Below are 19,678 nucleotides of genomic sequence, written 5' to 3'. Positions count from 1 at the left end.
GCGGCCGCTTACCTGGAGGTCATTGCCGTCTTCGGTCCAATATGGGAGTATCCCCAAGAGCATCTGGCACAGATGCTCGGGCAGATCTGCCAAGCAGGCTTGATGCTTGCGCCAGGAAAGTGCCAGCTGGGCATAAGCGAGGGGCCCCGGGCAGGCTGGGAAGCTTTGGAACCGGAGCCCGGGAGAGTAGATGCCAGCGCATCCTGGCTCACCCCCCAAGACAAGAACCAGGTTATGTACTTCCTGGGCACCTCAGGGTACTATAGGGGGTTTGCGCCCCACTATAGTAGCCTGTCGAGGCCCCTGACGGACCACAGAAGGAAGAAGCTGCCATCCACAGTCGATTGGACAAACGACTGTGAATAGGCCTTCCATGCGCTGGAGGATGCCCTTTCCAGCTACCCGGTACCCCAGGCAAACGACTTCACGTGGCCATTTATAGTACCGACTGATGCCAGTAATTGTGACCCTGGTGTCATGCTCAGTCAGGGTGACTCCATTGGCCAGGAACAAATGGGAGGTGGGTACGTGGAAGCCTTGCACTCCAGCAGTACCACTTTGCCATTCGCCACCAGAGAGGGTGCGGATGGGCACATGGTGAAACACAGGAATGTGCTGCCCCTAGCACGCACTAAAAGGGGGAGGTGTGAGGAATATGGATTATTATTTTATGTCAGCCATGTTCCCACACCAGCCATCAGCTGTCAGAGAGCAGAGGTAGGGAACTCCACAGGGAGGCCCTGCTTTAAAGCCCAACTAAATGGAAGAGAACCTCTAGCAGGCCACCTTTGTTTACAATTTCTCACCTCTATTCAGCCAGCCAGGAACCCAGCTAATGGAACAGGAAAAAACTCTCTAGGCCATTCCCCAGTTCAATGAACATTATCAGACATCATGGAACCGGAAATTCATAAGGAATTATTAATCGCCCGTCCATCACAGACATAAACTAGATGCATATTTGTGTCCCTGTGGCCACGATGAACAGGTCCGTGGTCATAGTTTGGTGGTGAGAGGCCAGGGAGCGGAGATATACATACAGTATCTCCCCACAGAAACCAAATAACGGTACCATGCTTGGACTGTACTGGCATCCGGAACCCATGCGGATCCGTTGGTCCCAGAACCACTTGCCTGTGACATTCTGGTCTGAGTCCTAATCGGTTTTGTGGTTCATGTGCTGCCAGCCCAGCAGAGGGTGGTGGAACCCTCCCAGAGGCCGGGCGTGTCTTTCTCTGAAGGGAGGTCACATCGTGCCATGTGTTTAGAGGGGCCTGCAACCAGCTGACATCACTGCCTTCCATGTGACTACAGCTAAGAACTCATCACAACCCAAAGGACTCATATACCTGGTAAACTAATTTTTGTTCTGCTTAACCCTGTTTGTACCACGCCATCTGTATTTGTAACCTCAGACCACTGTATATATTATTTTGTGTGTATATTGTGTTACGTCTAGTGCGCCCTTAAAGCAATGAAATATATGATTGAATCTTGTGCTGTCCTTGTATCTCGATCACGAATCCCCACGGACCGACAAGAAATTGGTGGCAGTATACCCGGGCTGAGAATGTGCTGTTTCATTGCTGCAGTGAAAAGGCTCTCTCAGCTTGTTGGCTCTCTGTGCTCATGTGGACAGGAGGTGTCTGTGTAAACAATATCAAGCTGACCTTACTTGCTCCTCTACGAGGGCATAACGTCATGCCTTGCTAACCAGTGACCATACCGTATCTTGCTGGCTCTATGTAGTTGACATCTGACGTCAGTCGGGGTACGGTATTAGTCACACTATCTATCTATCTATCTATCTATCTATCTATCTATCTATCTTTTTATCAGTACAGAGATCTCTCCCATCACCTCTTTATACCCAGGACTGTGACGAGGGGACATCCTCTAGGTCTAGAGGAAAGAAGGTTTGTACACAAACATAGAAGATGATTCTTTATGGTAAAAGCAGTGAGACTATGGAACTCTCTGACTGAGGAGGTGGTGATGGTGAATTCACTGAAAGAGTTCAAGATGGACCTGGATGTATTTCTGGAGTATAATAATATTACAGGCTATAGTTACTAGAGATGGGTCGTTGATCCAAGTAGTTATTCTAATTGCCTGATTGGAGTCGGCAAAATATTTTTTTTTCCTAAAATGAGAAAAATTGGCTTCTGCCTTACAGGGTTTTTTGCCTTCCTCTGGATCAACTTTTAGAATAATAGGCTGAACTGAATAGACATTTGTCTTTTTTCAGCCTTGCAAACTATGTTACTATGTACGGCTGTAAAGGCTCTCATTCATATAAGCCATTGTATATCAGTAGTAATAAGTCAGAGCATCTGGATTTCTTGCACTTTCTCTTGAACACAGTTGCTAGTCATCCAACTGACTTTCTAAATTTTAATGATTTGTACAAGAAACCTCTGGTATTAAATACTGGAGACTCCTAATGCCTCAGTCCATATATTCTGTTTATCATAATTACCATAAAGTCAAGGACCTCATGGAGGTAAGATATTGATTATATTTGTATGTCCAAAACTATTGCATATAACGAAACTGCCCAAGGAGAGGTGTTAGTACAGCATTGTAAGTGGCAAACAATGTTGCACCCCTCCACCTCTATACAATCTTTGTTTCTCTTCTAAGAGACAACAAGTGTTTTGTCATTAAATGGGTTGTGCCAAGTTTTCAACTTAACAACTATGACATTCCATTAATTATCTATGAGAATGGTGAAGATAGTCGAGTAAAGTGCTTGGCTATTTTTTGGGTTTCATAGAGAATTAATGAAATGCCAGGACACATACTCAGCATGCCGCTCTATCAGGATGGGAAACGAGACCTGCATTCTCAGGATCAGTCAGACCTCGACTTAAACTTGGAACAACTGCTTTAAGATGTGGGTACACAGCTTAGTTCTGACCACAGGTATTGGGCCATATACTGGTGTAGATGCTGTCTTGATTCCCCAATGTACACCAAGCTTTATTAGAGGGGGATGGATGTATATCTCGGATGGATGTAATCTTTATGTATTACATGTAGTACACCCCGTTCTCCAGCTGATGGGTTGTACCTGGTTATGTTCTGCATAGGAATGGAACTTACCATTCCATCCCCCCTTCCCTCTTTGGTAGAAGTGGGCTAGGCTGACTTTCTGCCAAGGGTGAAGTTGAGCTAGGCTAGTAAGTTTAGAGGAGAGTGAGGTGGAAAGGGGATATCTGTGGCCCCTCTCCAACCAGGATTGTGGAAGCAGCTCATAGAGCACCAACTCCCTGCATATACAGAGAGGGAAAATTGCCAAGGACACCCTCATCATCATCAAGCCACTATTAGGCCAGTGTTAGCTAAGTGCAGAAATTATCAGCAAGTCAGCCTGCTACTATAACTCCTGTGCTGGTGCCAAAAGGAATTTTCACTAAAACATTGTATTCTCAAGTTCAAGTTACACAGTAAAATAACTGCATTTAACTCCAGGGAGTGACGGCCTGAGATAGGACACTGTGACACAGCTACAACATTACTTCAGGGCCACTACCACTCCCATACTCTACACTGGGTCCCACGAGGGCTCGCTGCAATGCATCTTCAATTGTCTGCCACTTACAAAGCTGTTCTAACACGTCTACTCAGGCAGTTTAATCATACCTAATAGCTTCAGTCAAGCAAATACAGTCAAAATCTTACCTCCATTGGTGACTTTTATGCACTGTGGCCCTGATTTGTCAAGACTAGAGTGTGCTAAGCTGGTCATGATAGGGCCTACACCACCCGAAGAGGCATGTATATGAATTTATGACAAGGCACAGACCTCATGATAAAATAAATGCCTCAAATGGCAGCCCATTTGTCACAATGAAATCTATGCCAGCTGGTAGCTGGTATACCCTTGAATTCAATGATTCAAGGGGAATTCAATGATTAAAGGGGTATTCCTGTTTCATGATATTGATGACCTATCCTCAGGATAGGCCATCCTGCTATGGCAGTCAACATGTTACACGGAAATCTATGCCATATGGTAGCTGGCGTACATTTCAATAATTTACACCAGTTTCTGGTGTTAATGATAATGAATGTTCCAGGGCCGATGGAACCACCCCCAACTGCCCTCTCCATGGCCCTTTTCTGAAACTTGTGGGGGTGGCATAAAAACACCAGTTATTACTGGATTTTATACATCTGAATGAATGAATCACTTGAATTCAATGATTAAAGCAGTATTCCTATCTCATGATATTGACCTATATCCTCAGGATAGGTCTTCAGATTGGTGGTGGTGGTTCAATTTTTACCTGCACACCATTTATATTGTAGTGGTGGTGCATTGCAATTACATCTTTGTCTCCCATTTACTTGTTACTTGTGCTCAGGAAATCAGGTTTCATGCTGTTGTTGTTTTTTTTTTTTTTTTTTTATCAAAAGGAGCATTAGGAGCACAAGGAAGAAAATAAATATCTCTAACATTTCTTATGGATTTTTTCTCCTCTCCTTGAATAGTTTTTTTTTTTTTTTTCGTTTGTGGAATGCATAGGAGAGCAGAAGATAGATATAAAATTTGTATGATAGATTCATACATTAAGTAGGTCTTGTACATTTCTCAGTTTAGAAAGAACATAGGTTACTTATATATCAAATGATCCCTCCATAAGCTGAGTAGTCTCGATTTTTGCTGATATGTTATAGCACACTCTTGTCACTAGAGGGCAATGTAGCATTTCTTTTTAAACCAGTTCCATACAGCTATTTGTTCCAAGTTCTAGAATGACCTCTCTCCTATGGATTTTCACACTTAAAATGCCCTACTGCTGAATGCTGATATGCAATATTCATCATTCTGCATTATCAAGATTAATGCATAAATCAGCATCTGTTATCTCACCCCTTTAAAGGCGTTTAGAAGTGTTCTGATAAAGGCTTAGAAGGATATCCTTATATCCAATCTGATAGTGAAGTCACTTCTTAGATGAAGAATATAATATGCTGCACAATACACCTCAGTAGACACTATATTTGTGTTCACGTCTCTCTCTCTATGAGTCCCTGGCCAGACTTTTGTGATATAAGCCACCTGATTTCCTCTCTATTCATGCCCCAAGCTCAGGCATGTCGCCTTGCGTGCCCCTGGGAGCTGATGCTGCTGATGTTAAAGCACTGATTTTAATCAGAAAGTCTAGCAGAGAATTAGAGTGCATTCACAGGTCTGGTTATATAAAGGTTTGTCTTATCTGACTCCCACTGGCTAAGCTTACTGACATATTAAAACAACACCTAATGGGCAAAGGGGGTATTTTGGGGGTTATGCTTCCATCTTTTTTAAGTACAGGAAGTTGGGAACACCATGAAAGTGGAATAAGAACATTATCTTAGCTTTTATTTCTAAGTACAGTTGCCTTGCCGAGAACAGTCCGAGAAATATACAAATGGTATCATGTGCTGCACATTAGTAAGCTAAGCAGTGTGAAACGCGTGGGTGTCACAGAATTTGTGCCGCGTTCAAACTGTGACTATAAGAAGGAAAACAAACTTGCATTAAAAGTATAATGCGCTTTTAGGCGTTCAATTTAAACTTTATGTGTTTAACTTCCAGCTCCTATGGTTATGATGGAATCCATGTAGGGTAGAGGGCAGGCCACTTTCATAATGGGTACCGTGAACCTACATTGAGTTTTGCCTTTTCACAGGCAGAGCAGAACTACCAAATGAACGAAGAAAAAGCGTTTTGAGGGTCCTGTCTCCTTCCTATCCAATGAGAGGTGAAACAGTGCATATACCTGTAGGGTGTGGTGGCCTAACCCAGCTTCAGGAGGGATATATGATTTATATTTATGCTATAAAGCCATAGGCAAGACTGGATCTTCTGTAAGACACTATAGGCTTGTGCCTAAGGGCAGCCATATGCAAAATGAGTCAGGGTCAAGGCTGGATTATAGCTCATGCAGTGGAAATTGGTCCAGTGTTATCCATGCGATACTTTCATAGATAGATACAATGTAGCTCTGAGTGATGTGTGCCTAATAATAATGCATTTTCTACAGTATAAGCTCTACTTCCCATCATCTGAGGACAATAGTTGATTAGGTATCATAGCTAATGGTCAGATGAGATGGTTCATGTGTCTCACCAACCATCAGTCACCTGTTCCTGACTAACCGTCTTGTTTGCAGCTGCTCTGTTGGGCTTGAAAGAACTTGGGGACTTTTATGATGCAAGTAATGAACAATAGTTTGGTGCCAAATAATTTTTTCTACTATTTTGTATACAAATAAAGTATGCCTACAGGTGGTCTCTGGAAGTAGAAGCAGCACCCTCAAGAACTACTGCTCAGTATGAAAGTTTAGGTGTGTGATCTATAGTAAGGTTGATAAACACATACAATTTTAACCTGAAATCTTGCAGTGTGGATACAAAGGAAGAAAAGGCAAATCATCATTAGGAAGTTGCCAATTAATCCCAGTATCAATCTAGTGCAATTTACTTGTAATATTATGTATTTCTTCAAAGACATCGAGATCCCCATTAATGTGGATCTATCATGTCTCATATGTCCCCATGAGTTCAGTATAGAATAGATGCTGAACTTGGTGGTATATTGTTTTCTATGCTTTGATTTATTATTTTCACATGAAAAGTTTTTTTAAATTATGCCTGGACTAACAGAGTCCTGCTTTCCCTGCCCACATATAAAGAAAGCCTGTGATTCCAGCTTTCTCTGCCCATACATAGAGAAATCCAGTGAGTTCTGCTTTTCCTGCACACACACATACACACATAAACACACACACAGAAAGCATGTGAGTCTTCGTTCTAATGCCTACACATAGAGAAAGCCAGTGAGTCCTGCTTTTCCTGCCATAGAGAAAGCCTGTAAGTCCTGTCTTCCATGCCCACATTTAGAGAAAGCCTGTTAGTCCTGTCTCCCATGCCCACATTTAGAGAAAGCCTGTTAGTCCTGTCTCCCATGCCCACATTTAGAGAAAGCCTGTTAGTCCTGTCTCCCATGCCCACATTTAGAGAAAGCCCGTTAGTCCTGTCTCCCATGCCCACATTTAGAGAAAGCCTGTTAGTCCTGTCTTCCATGCCCACATTTAGAGAAAGCCTGTTAGTCCTGTCTCCCATGCCCACATTTAGAGAAAGCCTGTTAGTCCTGTCTCCCATGCCCACATTTAGAGAAAGCCTGTTAGTCCTGTCTCCCATGCCCACATTTAGAGAAAGCCCGTTAGTCCTGTCTCCCATGCCCACATTTAGAGAAAGCCCGTTAGTCCTGTCTCCCATGCCCACATTTAGAGAAAGCCCGTTAGTCCTGTCTCCCATGCCCACATTTATAGAAAGCCTGTTAGTCCTGTCTCCCATGCCACACATTTAGAGAAAGCCTGTTAGTCCTGTCTCCCATGCCCACATTTAGAGAAAGCCCGTTAGTCCTGTCTCCCATGCCCACATTTAGAGAAAGTCTGTTAGTCCTGTCTCCCATGCCCACATTTAGAGAAAGCCTGTTAGTCCTGTCTCCCATGCCCACATTTAGAGAAAGCCTGTTAGTCCTGTCTCCCATGCCCACATTTAGAGAAAGCCCGTTAGTCCTGTCTCCCATGCCCACATTTAGAGAAAGCCCGTTAGTCCTGTCTCCCATGCCCACATTTAGAGAAAGCCCGTTAGTCCTGTCTCCCATGCCCACATTTATAGAAAGCCTGTTAGTCCTGTCTCCCATGCCACACATTTAGAGAAAGCCTGTTAGTCCTGTCTCCCATGCCCACATTTAGAGAAAGCCCGTTAGTCCTGTCTCCCATGCCCACATTTAGAGAAAGCCTGTTAGTCCTGTCTCCCATGCCCACATTTAGAGAAAGCCTGTTAGTCCTGTCTCCCATGCCCACATTTAGAGAAAGCCTGTTAGTCCTGTCTCCCATGCCCACACATAGAGAAATCATGTAAGTTCTGGTTTTCCTTCCCACACAGAGTAATCCTTTGTCCTGACTCCCATGTCTGTGAGTCCTGCTTCATTAGCTCCCACACATAGAAAGCCTGTGAGTCCTGAGAGAGAGAATGTTATCCACAGCTTGGGCAATGAAGCACTTTAGATTTTGGTGGAATCGATTCTGGTCCAAATAAGCTGGCCAATTTGGTTGAATTTGTCCTAAATAGAATTTCCCGAAATTCTGTCATTACCACTTACAGGCTTTTCTATCGAGTCTCGGCAACAGTCTTTCGAGTCTCGGCAACAGCTAAATATTTTTTTACATGAAAATACTGAATAAATAAACTACATATATCGAGCTCACGCCTCTCCATCTATACCATTGAATGAGTTAGCATAGAAGTGATCCACATTGAACTCTTCAACAAATTGAATCAGATGTATCATGTATCTTTCACATGTTCTCTCTGTTTATCTCTCTCTTTCTATGTATGTATGTATGTATGTAGAGACAGAAACAGAAGAAATACAGATGCTATATAATTACATTTAGAGGAAGAGAAATTTAGCAAATAGATAGATGATGATAGTTCAACTGTAATTGATAGGAAAAAAAAAAACATGATGGTCCAGTAATATCTGTGTTCAACCTGTCATACTGTCATTAAATTATTACTTGCCAGTTGACAGTATTAGGGCTCATGCACATGACCTCTTGTGTTTTGCGGTCCGCAAAACACGGATCCGTGAAAAATACGGATGTCGTCCGTGTGCATTCCGTATTTTGCGGAACGGAACAGCTGGCTCCTAATAGAACAGTCCTATCATTGTCCGTAATGCAGACAATAATAGGACATGTTCTATTTTTTTGCAGAACGGACTTACGGAAACGGAATGCACACTGAGTAACCTCTGTCTTTTTTGCGGACCCATTGAAATGAATGGTTCCGCATACGGTCCGTAAAAAAACTGAACAGACACGGAAAGAGAATACGTTTGTGCGCATGAGCCCTTAGTAGATGCAGTAATGAAGAAATGAATTTTTGACTATAAGGGATTAAGACAAATCTTGTGCCAGTGTAGAAACTCAAATAAAACACTTGCTATTACCTTGAGGGCTCTTTCCTCCCTTCCTGGCACTTCATCCCAAACTCAAGAACTGAAGCAATGTGACATCTATTTCATTCACTGTGGTATGAAGCAATTAGCTGTCGGATGCTTTGAAGTTGTGGCATTACCCTGAGTAAAGATTTATTGAGCTGATCTGAATGACGGGCTCTCAGTATCTTCTCACTATCTATACCTGATATATTGCTGATATAATTATGACTATTCTGCCCCATTTTGATGGTTCCTTTGATGCTCAAGTGGATAAGTACAGTCTGCAACTGGATCAAGAACCCTGTATAAGACTGTGGATAGCAGCATCTATTTTCAAGTTTACTTGGCCTTTCAGGTGACTTTTCAGAATAATATTGTATCTGGCCAATACATGACTTAATGTATATTCTGTATCTATTACCAGTTTTTGCCTCTGCAGACTGTATCTCTAATTGTCTCTTTTTCCCAATTTATGGGGTGGAGACTAGCTGCTATGATGTCTCCCATACACTGCAACAGCAGAATTGGGGGATATTATGCAGCAATAACAGAGTTATAACGGAATATAACAGAATTTTAGGACAGAATGAAAACAGAAGGCTTTAAGAGGCATTCCATTTTGTTTTGTCCTAATACATGTCTATAGGAACACAGAGGGAATTTACCAAGCTCTGCACTCCAGAATTCTTCCAAAAATTTTGAGTTTCTTGGGTTGCAGCACAAAAATTAGATTTTTTTGCATTTTTACATCCCTCACTCCCGTTTAGAAAAGTGGATGGAAAAGTTTGTGTGGTTAGTTTCACTGTGCCATTTGTAAAAACTCACAAAAAAAAGTGTAAGTTTAAAGATATTTGATAAATTTAGGGCAACGTACAGCAGTGCAGATGCAAGCAAAACGGACTCCAAGTAATAAATTACCCTTCTTAGAGTAAGGCTAGATGCACCAAATGCTGTCTTATTTTCTACCATGGCTTATATTAGACCAACTTCTGACAAAATGTTTGGCACAATGTGGCAAATTGTAAGCAACCACCATCCAATATGCCATGATTCTTAGCAACCAATGTGGCCCACATAATTCTGGCACACTTTTCACAATAAATTTGTCCCAATGTAGTTTTTAGGTAAACAAAATTTCTAGCTGTTTCGTTTCTTAGCATGTCTGTATAGAAATTTCCTGTATACCACAATTAAAAACTTCTACCTCTAGAGGGAGCTTAGGAGTCGATTGGCAGACAATTGTCGGGAGGGAAGCGTTCCCTCCTGGCAATCACCTGCTTGCTAGCAGAGGAGACTGCTACTTTTACATGCAGTGATCTGCTCTGCAGCATGGGGAGAAGCGTTCATCATGTCATCGCTCATCCCCATGATGTCTAGTGGTTTGCTGGCAGTAGACCGCTATTAGACACCACGATCTGTCGCCTGCAAACGGTAATAAATATTTTTTTTAACATGTCAAAAGATTTGGATTGCCCGATCGAGTTTGAAATTATCTTCCCAAAAATCTGACTGTTTTTGCTTAATTGATTTATTTTTATCAATTTTTTACTTTATAGTCCAAGTAATCTTGGATCTGAATCTGAGCAGAGACAATACTGAATGAACTGTGCGTGTTTGCACCCCTTATGTTGTATGCACCATATGTATAGATGTGTCCTCCCTTACCTTTGATCTTGGCTCAACATATCACAAGATGTCCAGCTTTTTAAATAAAATATGATATTCTGTCAGGAGATATCTATCTTATACCTGTCTGTCTGCAGCACCCAGTGGTTGTGTTGTGAAGTGCCATTTGTCAAGGAATTTGCTGTCTGTCAAGGGATTACTAGCATATCATTATGTTGTGTTGAATTTGCGCTATGAGAAATTGGAGTCCTTAACCAAATTCAAGAAAACATAAGGCTGGACACATCTTTAGTAACTGGTTGATTGGTTAACTGGTCAGTATGGACAAGGACTTATAGAACATTGACATCAATAAATAATACTCCAAAATCAAAGATAATACCTTGGTCATCTTCATCATCTTCATCTTCATCATCTTCATCATCCTCTTCTATTTCCTCTCCTTCATCTTCTTCTTCCTCTTCGTCTTCTTCAATTTCATCATCATCATCCCTATCTAATTCCTCATCTTCTTCATCCTCCTGATCTTCATTGTCATCTGAATATTCTTCTTCCTCTTCCTTCTCATCCATTTCCTCTGTGCCGTCTGTTTCATAGCACTCGTCTACTGAGGAGTTGTCAGTTTTTGAGGAGTAAGGTTTTCTTTTTGGTGAGGGTTCTAAAGGCTTGTTTTCTTGAGTTTTCCTTTTCTTGGCCAAAGGACAGCCGTAAACACTGCAATACAGATCACAATCATTTGTTTTTGCCCTGTAGTTTTATATTGTAATAACAGTAGAATATTATAGCACTGCCCATATAACATCTGATAATCCAAACCTTTAGATTCAGTCATATGTAATTGTAATTTCCAAACATTTCTGAAAAAAAAATCACATTACATACAATTTAAGCAAAACTCAGTTCTGAATATTTTCGCCTAGGGCGCACTGTAGACAAGGAGATCTCCCCACACATACAGACGTGGACAAAATTGTTGGTACCCTTTGGTCAATGAAAGAAAAAGTCACAATGGTCACAGAAATAACTTTAATCTGACAAAAGTAATAATAAATTAAAATTCTATAAATGTTAACCAATGAAAGTCAGACATTGTTTTTCAACCATGCTTCAACAGAATTATGTAAAAAAATAAACTCATGAAACAGGCATGGACAAAAATGATGGTACCCCTAGAAAACACAGAACATAATGTGACCAAAGGGACATGTTAATTCAAGGTGTGTCCACTAATTAGCATCACAGGTGTCTACAACCTTGTAATCAGCCATTGGGCCTATATATATGGCTCCAGGTAATCACTGTGTTGTTTGGTGATATGGTGTGTACCACACTCGACATGGACCAGAGGAAGCAAAGGAAAGAGCTGTCTCAAGAGATCAGAAAGAAAATTATAGACAAGCATGTTAAAGGTAAAGGCTATAAGACCATCTCCAAGCAACTAGATGTTCCTGTGAGTACAGTTGCACATATTATTCATAAGTTTAAGATCCATGGGACTGTAGCCAACCTCCCTGGACGTGGCCGCAGGAGGAAAATTGATGACAAATCTAAGAGACGGATAATCCGAATGGTAACAAAAGAGCCTAGAAAGACTTCTAAAGAGATTCAAGGTGAACTTCATGCTCAAGGAACATCAGTGTCAGATCGCACCATCCGTCGTTGTTTGAGCCAAAGTGGACTACATGGGAGACGACCAAGGAGGACACCATTGTTGAAAACGAATCATAAAAAAGCAAGACTGGAATATGCCAAACTACATGTTGACAAGCCACAAAGCTTCTGGGAGAATGTCCTGTGGACAGATGAGACAAAAATCGAAGTTTTTGCCAAGGCACATCAGCTGTATGTTCGCAGACGAAAAAATGAAGCATATCAAGAAAAGAACACTGTCCCTACTGTGAAACATGGAGGAGGCTCTGTTATGTTCTGGGGCTGCTTTGCTGCGTCTGGCACAGGGTGTCTTGAATCTGTGCAGGGTACAATGAAATCTCAAGACTATCAAGGAATTCTAGAGAGAAATGTACTAGCCAGTGTCAGAAAGCTTGGTCTCAGTCGCAGGTCATGGGTCTTGCAACAGGACAATGACCCAAAACACACCGCTAAAAACACCCAAGAATGGCTAAGAGGAAAAAATTGGACTATTCTAAAGTGGCCTTCTATGAGCCCTGACCTCAATCCTATTGAGCATCTTTGGAAGGAGCTGAAACATGCAGTCTGGAAAAGGCACCCTTCAAACCGGACACAACTGGAGCAGTTTGCTCATGAGGAGTGGGCCAAAATACCTGCTGAGAGGTGCAGATGTCTCATTGACAGTTACAGGAAGCGTTTGATTGCAGTGATTGCCTCAAAAGGTTGCGCAACAAAATATTAAGTTAGGGGTACCATCATTTTTGTCCATGCCTGTTTCATGAGTTTATTTTTTTACATAATTCTGTTGAAGCATGGTTGAAAAACAATGTCTGACTTTCATTGGTTAACATTTATAGAATTTTAATTTATTATTACTTTTGTCAGATTAAAGTTATTTCTGTGACCATTGTGACTTTTTCTTTCATTGACCAAAGGGTACCAACAATTTTGTCCACGTCTGTATTTGTCAGAATCAGTTACTTCTGGTCCAACATGTTTGACATGGATACTTCATCTTACGTCTAGGTCATGCAGTTACTGTATTTGTCTAGCCCAGGTTTAGTCTTTCTTTACCATTTATGCACAGCGTGATTTTCATTTCGCAGTGAGTACAGTGTTAATGTAGAATCTGTGCTATATAGCGCTATATAGATAACTTATTTCCATAAGGAAATCATACACCTTAGGGTACTTTCACACTTGCGCTAAAGTTTTCCGGTATTGAGTTCCGGTCCTCTGGGCTCAATACCGGAAAAAAAACTGATCAGTTTTATCCTAATGCATTCTGAATGGAGAGCATTCCGTTCAGTATGCATCAGTTCAGTCCCTCTTATGTTTTTCAGTCCCTCTTATGCTGCAGTTATCTCTCCGGCCAAAAATCCTGAACATTTGCCGGAATGCCAGATCTTACATTAATTTCCATTGAAATGCATTAATGCCGGATCCGGCCCTAAGTGTTCCGGCCAAATGGATCCGATTTTGCGGTCCGCGCATGTGCAGACCTTTAAAAATAAGAAAAAAATAAATACCAGATCCGTTTTTCCGGATGACAACCAGAAAGACGGATCCGGTATTGCAATGCATTTGTGAGACAGATCTGCATCTGGATCCGTCTCACAAATGCATCCGTTTGCATCCGGATTGCCGGATCCAGCAGGCAGTTCCAGCGATGGGACTGCCTGCCGGAATCCTCTGCTGCAAGTGTGAAAGTACCCTTACCTGCTTACATAAAAGTCATAACCACACATACATTATGCATACACACTGAAACGCGCATACAGATGTAGCAAGCATCATCTGTATGGACAGCATCCCACTCTCTTTGAGTGTTGTAGTGTGGCATTTTACATTTACGTGTACTAGAATAGTGTACTATATTATACGTGTAATGCACTGTGGGGTGATACTCAAATAGAGTGTAGAATATTATCTACATAAAGGAATATAATATTCCTAGAAACATACCCATATACACACATTCATATACACATGCACTCACACTAGATCAGGGATCAGCAACCTCCGGCACTCCAAGTGTTGTGAAACTACATCTCCCATCATGCACACTTGCTTAGCTGTTCTCTGAACTCCCACAGAAGTTTAAAGAGCATGCTGGGAGTTGTAGTTTCACAACAGCTGGAGTGCCGAAGGTTGCTGATCCCTGCACTACATTAATACATACACAGATTCATATATTTGCACATACACACACATTCATACACACACAAGATTCATACAGTACTTAGGCAGATTCATACATGTGCACATACACATATACACACACAAGATTCAAACACAGATTCACAAAGAGATTCATATGCACACACAAAGATTTATACAGACACAAAAAATGTAAACACACACACACACACACCCGTGCATGCATACACAAGGAAAGATTTGCACATCTCTTTTTTTGTATGCTACACAAAAGGTTTTTATATAATAGAATGATTCAAACCTAAAACATCCTCCTGTATCCTATGGATTTTTTTTCCATAGAGTGTAATGTGCTATTGTTTACCCTAATGGTATACATTTGGTTTTAATGAAAGTTAAAGGCAGACATATCCGAACATAAGCGATTACATTTACATTCATACATATATTTCCACATTCTACATTTGTCACTGTCAGAAGAAGAAAAATATATTTGCTTTAAAAAAAAAAAAGCACAAAACATAAGCAGAGCCATTAAGCAGACATGCCAACTTCATGTAACGATAGACATTGCATTCAGGAAAGTCTTGCAGCTTGCTAAAATAAAATTAAAAAAAATTCAATCAAAAAGAAATTTACCCCATAATGAGAAGGTGAAAACAGAACTTTAGACATTTTTGCTTGTTTATTGACAATTTATCAACATTTAGCTTTGGGGGATAATGTTTCTACACCTTGATTGGAGTCCTCCTGTGGTAAATTCAATTGATTGGACATGATTTGGAAAGACACACCCTGTCTATATAAGATCTCACAGCTAAAAAAGCAAATCAGAGCAAAATCCAAGCCATGAGGAGGAAAGAACTTCCTGTAGAGCTAAGAGACAGGATTGTGTGAAGGCACAGATCTGGAGAAGGGTATATAAATTGTCTGATGAACTGAAAGTTCCCAAGAGCACAGTGGCCTCCAAATCAATGGTAGGCATTTGGAACAACCAGCACTCATCCTAGAGATGGCCGTTCCACCAAACTAAGTAATGGTGGGAGAAGGTTGTTTGTAAGATTGTTGACCAAGATCCCAATGGTCACTCTGGCTGAGCTCTAACTATCTCATGTACAGATGAAAGAATCTTCCAGAAGGTCAAACATAACTGCAGCACTCGATCAACTTGGGCTTTGTGGCTAGAAAGAATCCTCTCCTCAGGAAAAGCATGAAAGCCCACCTAGAGTTTGCAAAGAACAAAAAAGGACTCTCAGTTTATGAAAAAAATTATATTCTCTGGTCAGTTGAAACCAAGATTGAACTTTTTGGTCTGAATTCTAAATGTATTCTCTGCAGGTAACCAGGCACTGCTCATCACCTGCCAATTCTCTATCATTCCTACAGTGAAGCATGGTGGTTCCAACATCATGCTGTGGATGTGCTTTTCAGTGGCTGGAAGAGCGAGACTGGTCAGGGTTGAATAAAAGCTGAATGGAGCAAATTATAGTGATGTTCTTAATGGAAATCTGATCCAGATTGCAGTGGAAATCAGCCTGGGTCAAAAGTTCATCAACAAGACAATGACCCTACGCACATAGCCAAGACAACACAAGAGTAAATGAGGGACAACTTTGAATGCTCTGTATGAACTATGTCTGGATTTCCTATTTTACATTCATTTCATTTTGTGTATACCGTGTATATAAAATTTAAATTTTGCATGTATTATATTTTTATCTAAAATTCTATTTAGATTTTTACTTATGTAGTTTTAGTTTTTATTTCTTCCTCTTTTCGAGTCACATTGACTTTAGATGCAAAAACTCTGCTTTCTCATCTACTTTTACTCTATTGCGACAGTAAGTATAAATTCATTTCGTATAGAATAACAGATGATATATGACAGCAACATCAACAAAGGAAGAAATAAAAAAAGCTAACCACTGCCACAGCCTACACTAACCTACAGCTTCACTTGGATTGCATTATTACTACCCTCATAAAAGACCTTGAGGTTATTTACTTTGACGGGTTTCATATCTCATAGATTTTTTTCAAAGGCTGAAAAATATTCTCCGGTCAATATATGAATGCAACGATCTACCCAAGCGACATGCTAAAACAGGAAATAGATACTTTCCTTTCCCTTCCTCAATATCCCACACATGAAACATAAATGCATGGCATCTGCAACAGGGATTTCATGTGCTCTATAAGAGACGTGGCTTTAAAAATGTATAGCGTAGACTCTGCACAGTTCAACCAAGGACAGGCTGCTCGAAACAGTCTTCCCGGCTCTGCCTTCTTCTGAGTGAGCACTGTGCGCTGATTAACCATCTTCTTGCCCCAAATAATATCCCCAGTCAAAGGCTAATCAATTACTGGCTAATGCAATTCATTGGCATAATTAATGAAGCTGGAAGAAGCCCTGGTGAAAGCGAAGACATCAGCAGTAGCCTAAGAAGTATACATGTATCCAGTGACTCCAGTGTAGGAGATAATCACATCACTAAAATGCAATTTTATCATTAAGTGAAATACACAAATTTCTGACTTCTGTGTGTCAAATAATTATTAAAATGCTACCACGCAGGCAATGATGATTCCAGATTTAATGATCCCTGAAAATGCTTACTGTCTGAGGAAGAGCAACGCTCAGTCTCTTCATCCATTAGCCTCTTTAGACTGTCAACGTGCTTCCCCTTTTAATAAACATTATTTTTATATACACCCCCCCCCCCCCTTTAACAGATTTCATGCTCCCTTGCCATGAAGAGGAATTGTAGGAATCCATCTTAGAAATACATAGTTGCAATTTGTCTCACGTATAGATAAGGGAATACCACTTAGCTCGCCCCAGGGTAGTAAATACATGATGCTAATCACTCTGGTATCGAATGCGCAAAATGAATTAAGTTATGTTTTGTTTTTTATGCAGAAAGAATTTTTAATGATCGTTTGTACCTGAGACGGATTCTCAAGATTCTGCTAAAACTGCATTAGTACAGGAGGGGAAATCCTTCTACCGTTCTGACAGTCGTTCTGCAGTTATGGTGATCATCTCTGCTTCTGTGGTGCCAATCTGATTGCTTTCAGGGTGATGGATATATATTGGTTACGCTTAGAAACTGATCCCCTGGCTAATTTAAGGCATTATCGTTGTCAGTTTCATGGCTGGAGGAATGAAAAATTTCCATTTTGAGAAAAGCAGTCCAAAAGTAGTTAATTTTTTTCCCTATTATCGCCATACAGCTCTATAGGAAGAACATGACTATAGCCTAAAAACTTTGACCTGGACTGCCTATGCCATTCCAATGATGCCAGGGGACCCTGCTTCCTATTGACATATTGACACAGCAGGAAATGTCTGTGAATGCCACTCAGCCAATCACTGTCTGTAGCGATGACCCGCCTCAGCCAGTGGCAATCCCAAACAGCCTCAGACTGGGGCACCTAGGGCCCAACAGTAGAATTAATTCTGAAGACCCAATGTACAGCAACATGCAAATACTACCTGCTCAGATAGCTGCAGGCTACAGGCAAAATGCTCAAGTTGATCGATTATAGGGGTCCATGCAGTGAATTTAAGAAGGCAGGTCCCTGGGGAAAGAAAATACTAGCTGATGTACCTCTCTCTGCGCTTAGACGTCTTCTCCACCATCTGATGCATCTATAATAATAATCTACCATTGCTTGAGAAAGATCCCAGCAAGCGGATCGAAACGTTGCGTGCCTGGTAAATAAAGTCACGTCATTTATTTTACTCCGTGGATGTGCCTTGGTTATGTTATTGTGGTTATGCCATGTTATTTTTTTGGAGCAGGATCGTCTCCTCAGCCACTGGCACTCCATCTATACGTAAGAAACTGCAGTGCTGCCAAACTCTCATTTTTTCTATAATAATCTACCTAGTTTTTTTATATTGAGGCATAGGCTGGTTGAGATTCTGAAAGCTGAATATTCGTATGTAGCGCAGTCAATCTACTGTATCAGGTGCTACATATGCAAGGGGTTGTGGACTGGGGGTCCTCTCTTGCTTAGAGGCCCATGGAGAAGATTCACTTGTTCCACTGTTGGTCAGTCCAAGCCTGATCCTAAACATTTTCTGCTGTGCTGAGATGCAGGAAGTGGAGAGCAGCGGGTATTTTTCTTTTTCTTTACCATGTGAAGTCCAGGGCATAGGCTTTTCTCTGCACTGGAATACCCCTTTAACCCAGGCAAGCTGAAGTGTATTTTTGGTTGGGTAAATATTTCTATCTACCTATATTTCAGATCCACAGCATGGTCATTCTGTTGCGGAAATGTCATGGATTCACAACGGATTTCACACATTTCATAGGGTGAAATATGCTACAAAATGTACAACAAAATCCACACAAACATCCCAGGGACTGTATTACTTTTTTTTTTAATGTTTATATATTTTTCATCTACTCTACTTTCCGTATATGATTATGAGGGTGGACATCTTGCTTAAAGGGGTTGTCCTCCTTTTTATTAATGATCTATCCTTTGGATAAGTCATCACTGATCAGCATCTGATTGGCGGGGGTCCGACATACTGTAGTTGTGATGTCTCGGGCCTGCAGGAAGCAGTGAGAAAGCAGTGGCACTACTGTAAGCGCCGCGGCTCTTGCTACATCTGTGAGATCTGTAAGGCTGCTTTGGGTGAGTGTTGTGGGCATGCTCTGTGACATGCATTAGTTATTTTGTAAAGAGTGGGCAGCTGAACTGTGTCTTTCATCTGTTGTCTGTGCCTTCTTATTCCAGCTCATTAATAGAGGTGTTACCTTTCATTTCTACCCGATGATGATAATGAAATCACGTGTCCCATGCACCCAGTTTACACAGCACCAGCTGAAGAGTGATGAAATGTGTTAGCTCATTGTGATGGTTTAGTTGTAAGTGTGAAAACTACAATTAGTTTTTTTATATTGACATGAAAAGCGCACAAAAACACCAAAAGATGGCAAGAAATGAGTTGTTGGTCCGGACTGGACCAACAACTAATTTCTTGCCATCTTTTGGTGTTTTTTTTGGTGCGCTTCCTGTTGACTACCAAATGATGCCTGAGTTTCCAGAACATTGCAAATCCTGGTCCTGAATGGGCATTATCACCTAATGGCTAACACCGCTATTCGCCTGGAGCTCTCGCAAACAGGGTGTTTAAGGGTTTTAAGACCACAGCTTTTAAAATATTAGCAAAAGCCGTAAAAGCTAAAACAATTTCAGATTAATTTGAAATGACGGCAGCCACAGTTTACCTGCTTTTAG

At 41.1% G+C, this 19,678-nt stretch overlaps 1 protein-coding gene across 1 annotated transcript in view; it reads right to left on the bottom strand.

Moving 5' to 3' along the window:
* MYT1L (myelin transcription factor 1 like) overlaps positions 1 to 19,678 on the bottom strand; it is a 246,292-nt gene that overhangs the window by 173,182 nt on the left and 53,432 nt on the right. Inside the window, exon 4 of the mRNA XM_044290651.1 lies at positions 11,016 to 11,347. Coding sequence (XP_044146586.1) covers positions 11,016 to 11,347 — 332 coding nt within the window. The remainder of the gene's footprint in view (positions 1 to 11,015; positions 11,348 to 19,678) is intronic.

The sequence above is a fragment of the Bufo gargarizans genome, chromosome 4 (genome assembly GCF_014858855.1).
Source record: "Bufo gargarizans isolate SCDJY-AF-19 chromosome 4, ASM1485885v1, whole genome shotgun sequence".
Lineage (NCBI taxonomy): Eukaryota > Metazoa > Chordata > Amphibia > Anura > Bufonidae > Bufo > Bufo gargarizans.
The sequence above is the reverse complement of the archived record's forward strand: the minus strand, read 5'-3'. Positions and strand labels throughout refer to the sequence as shown.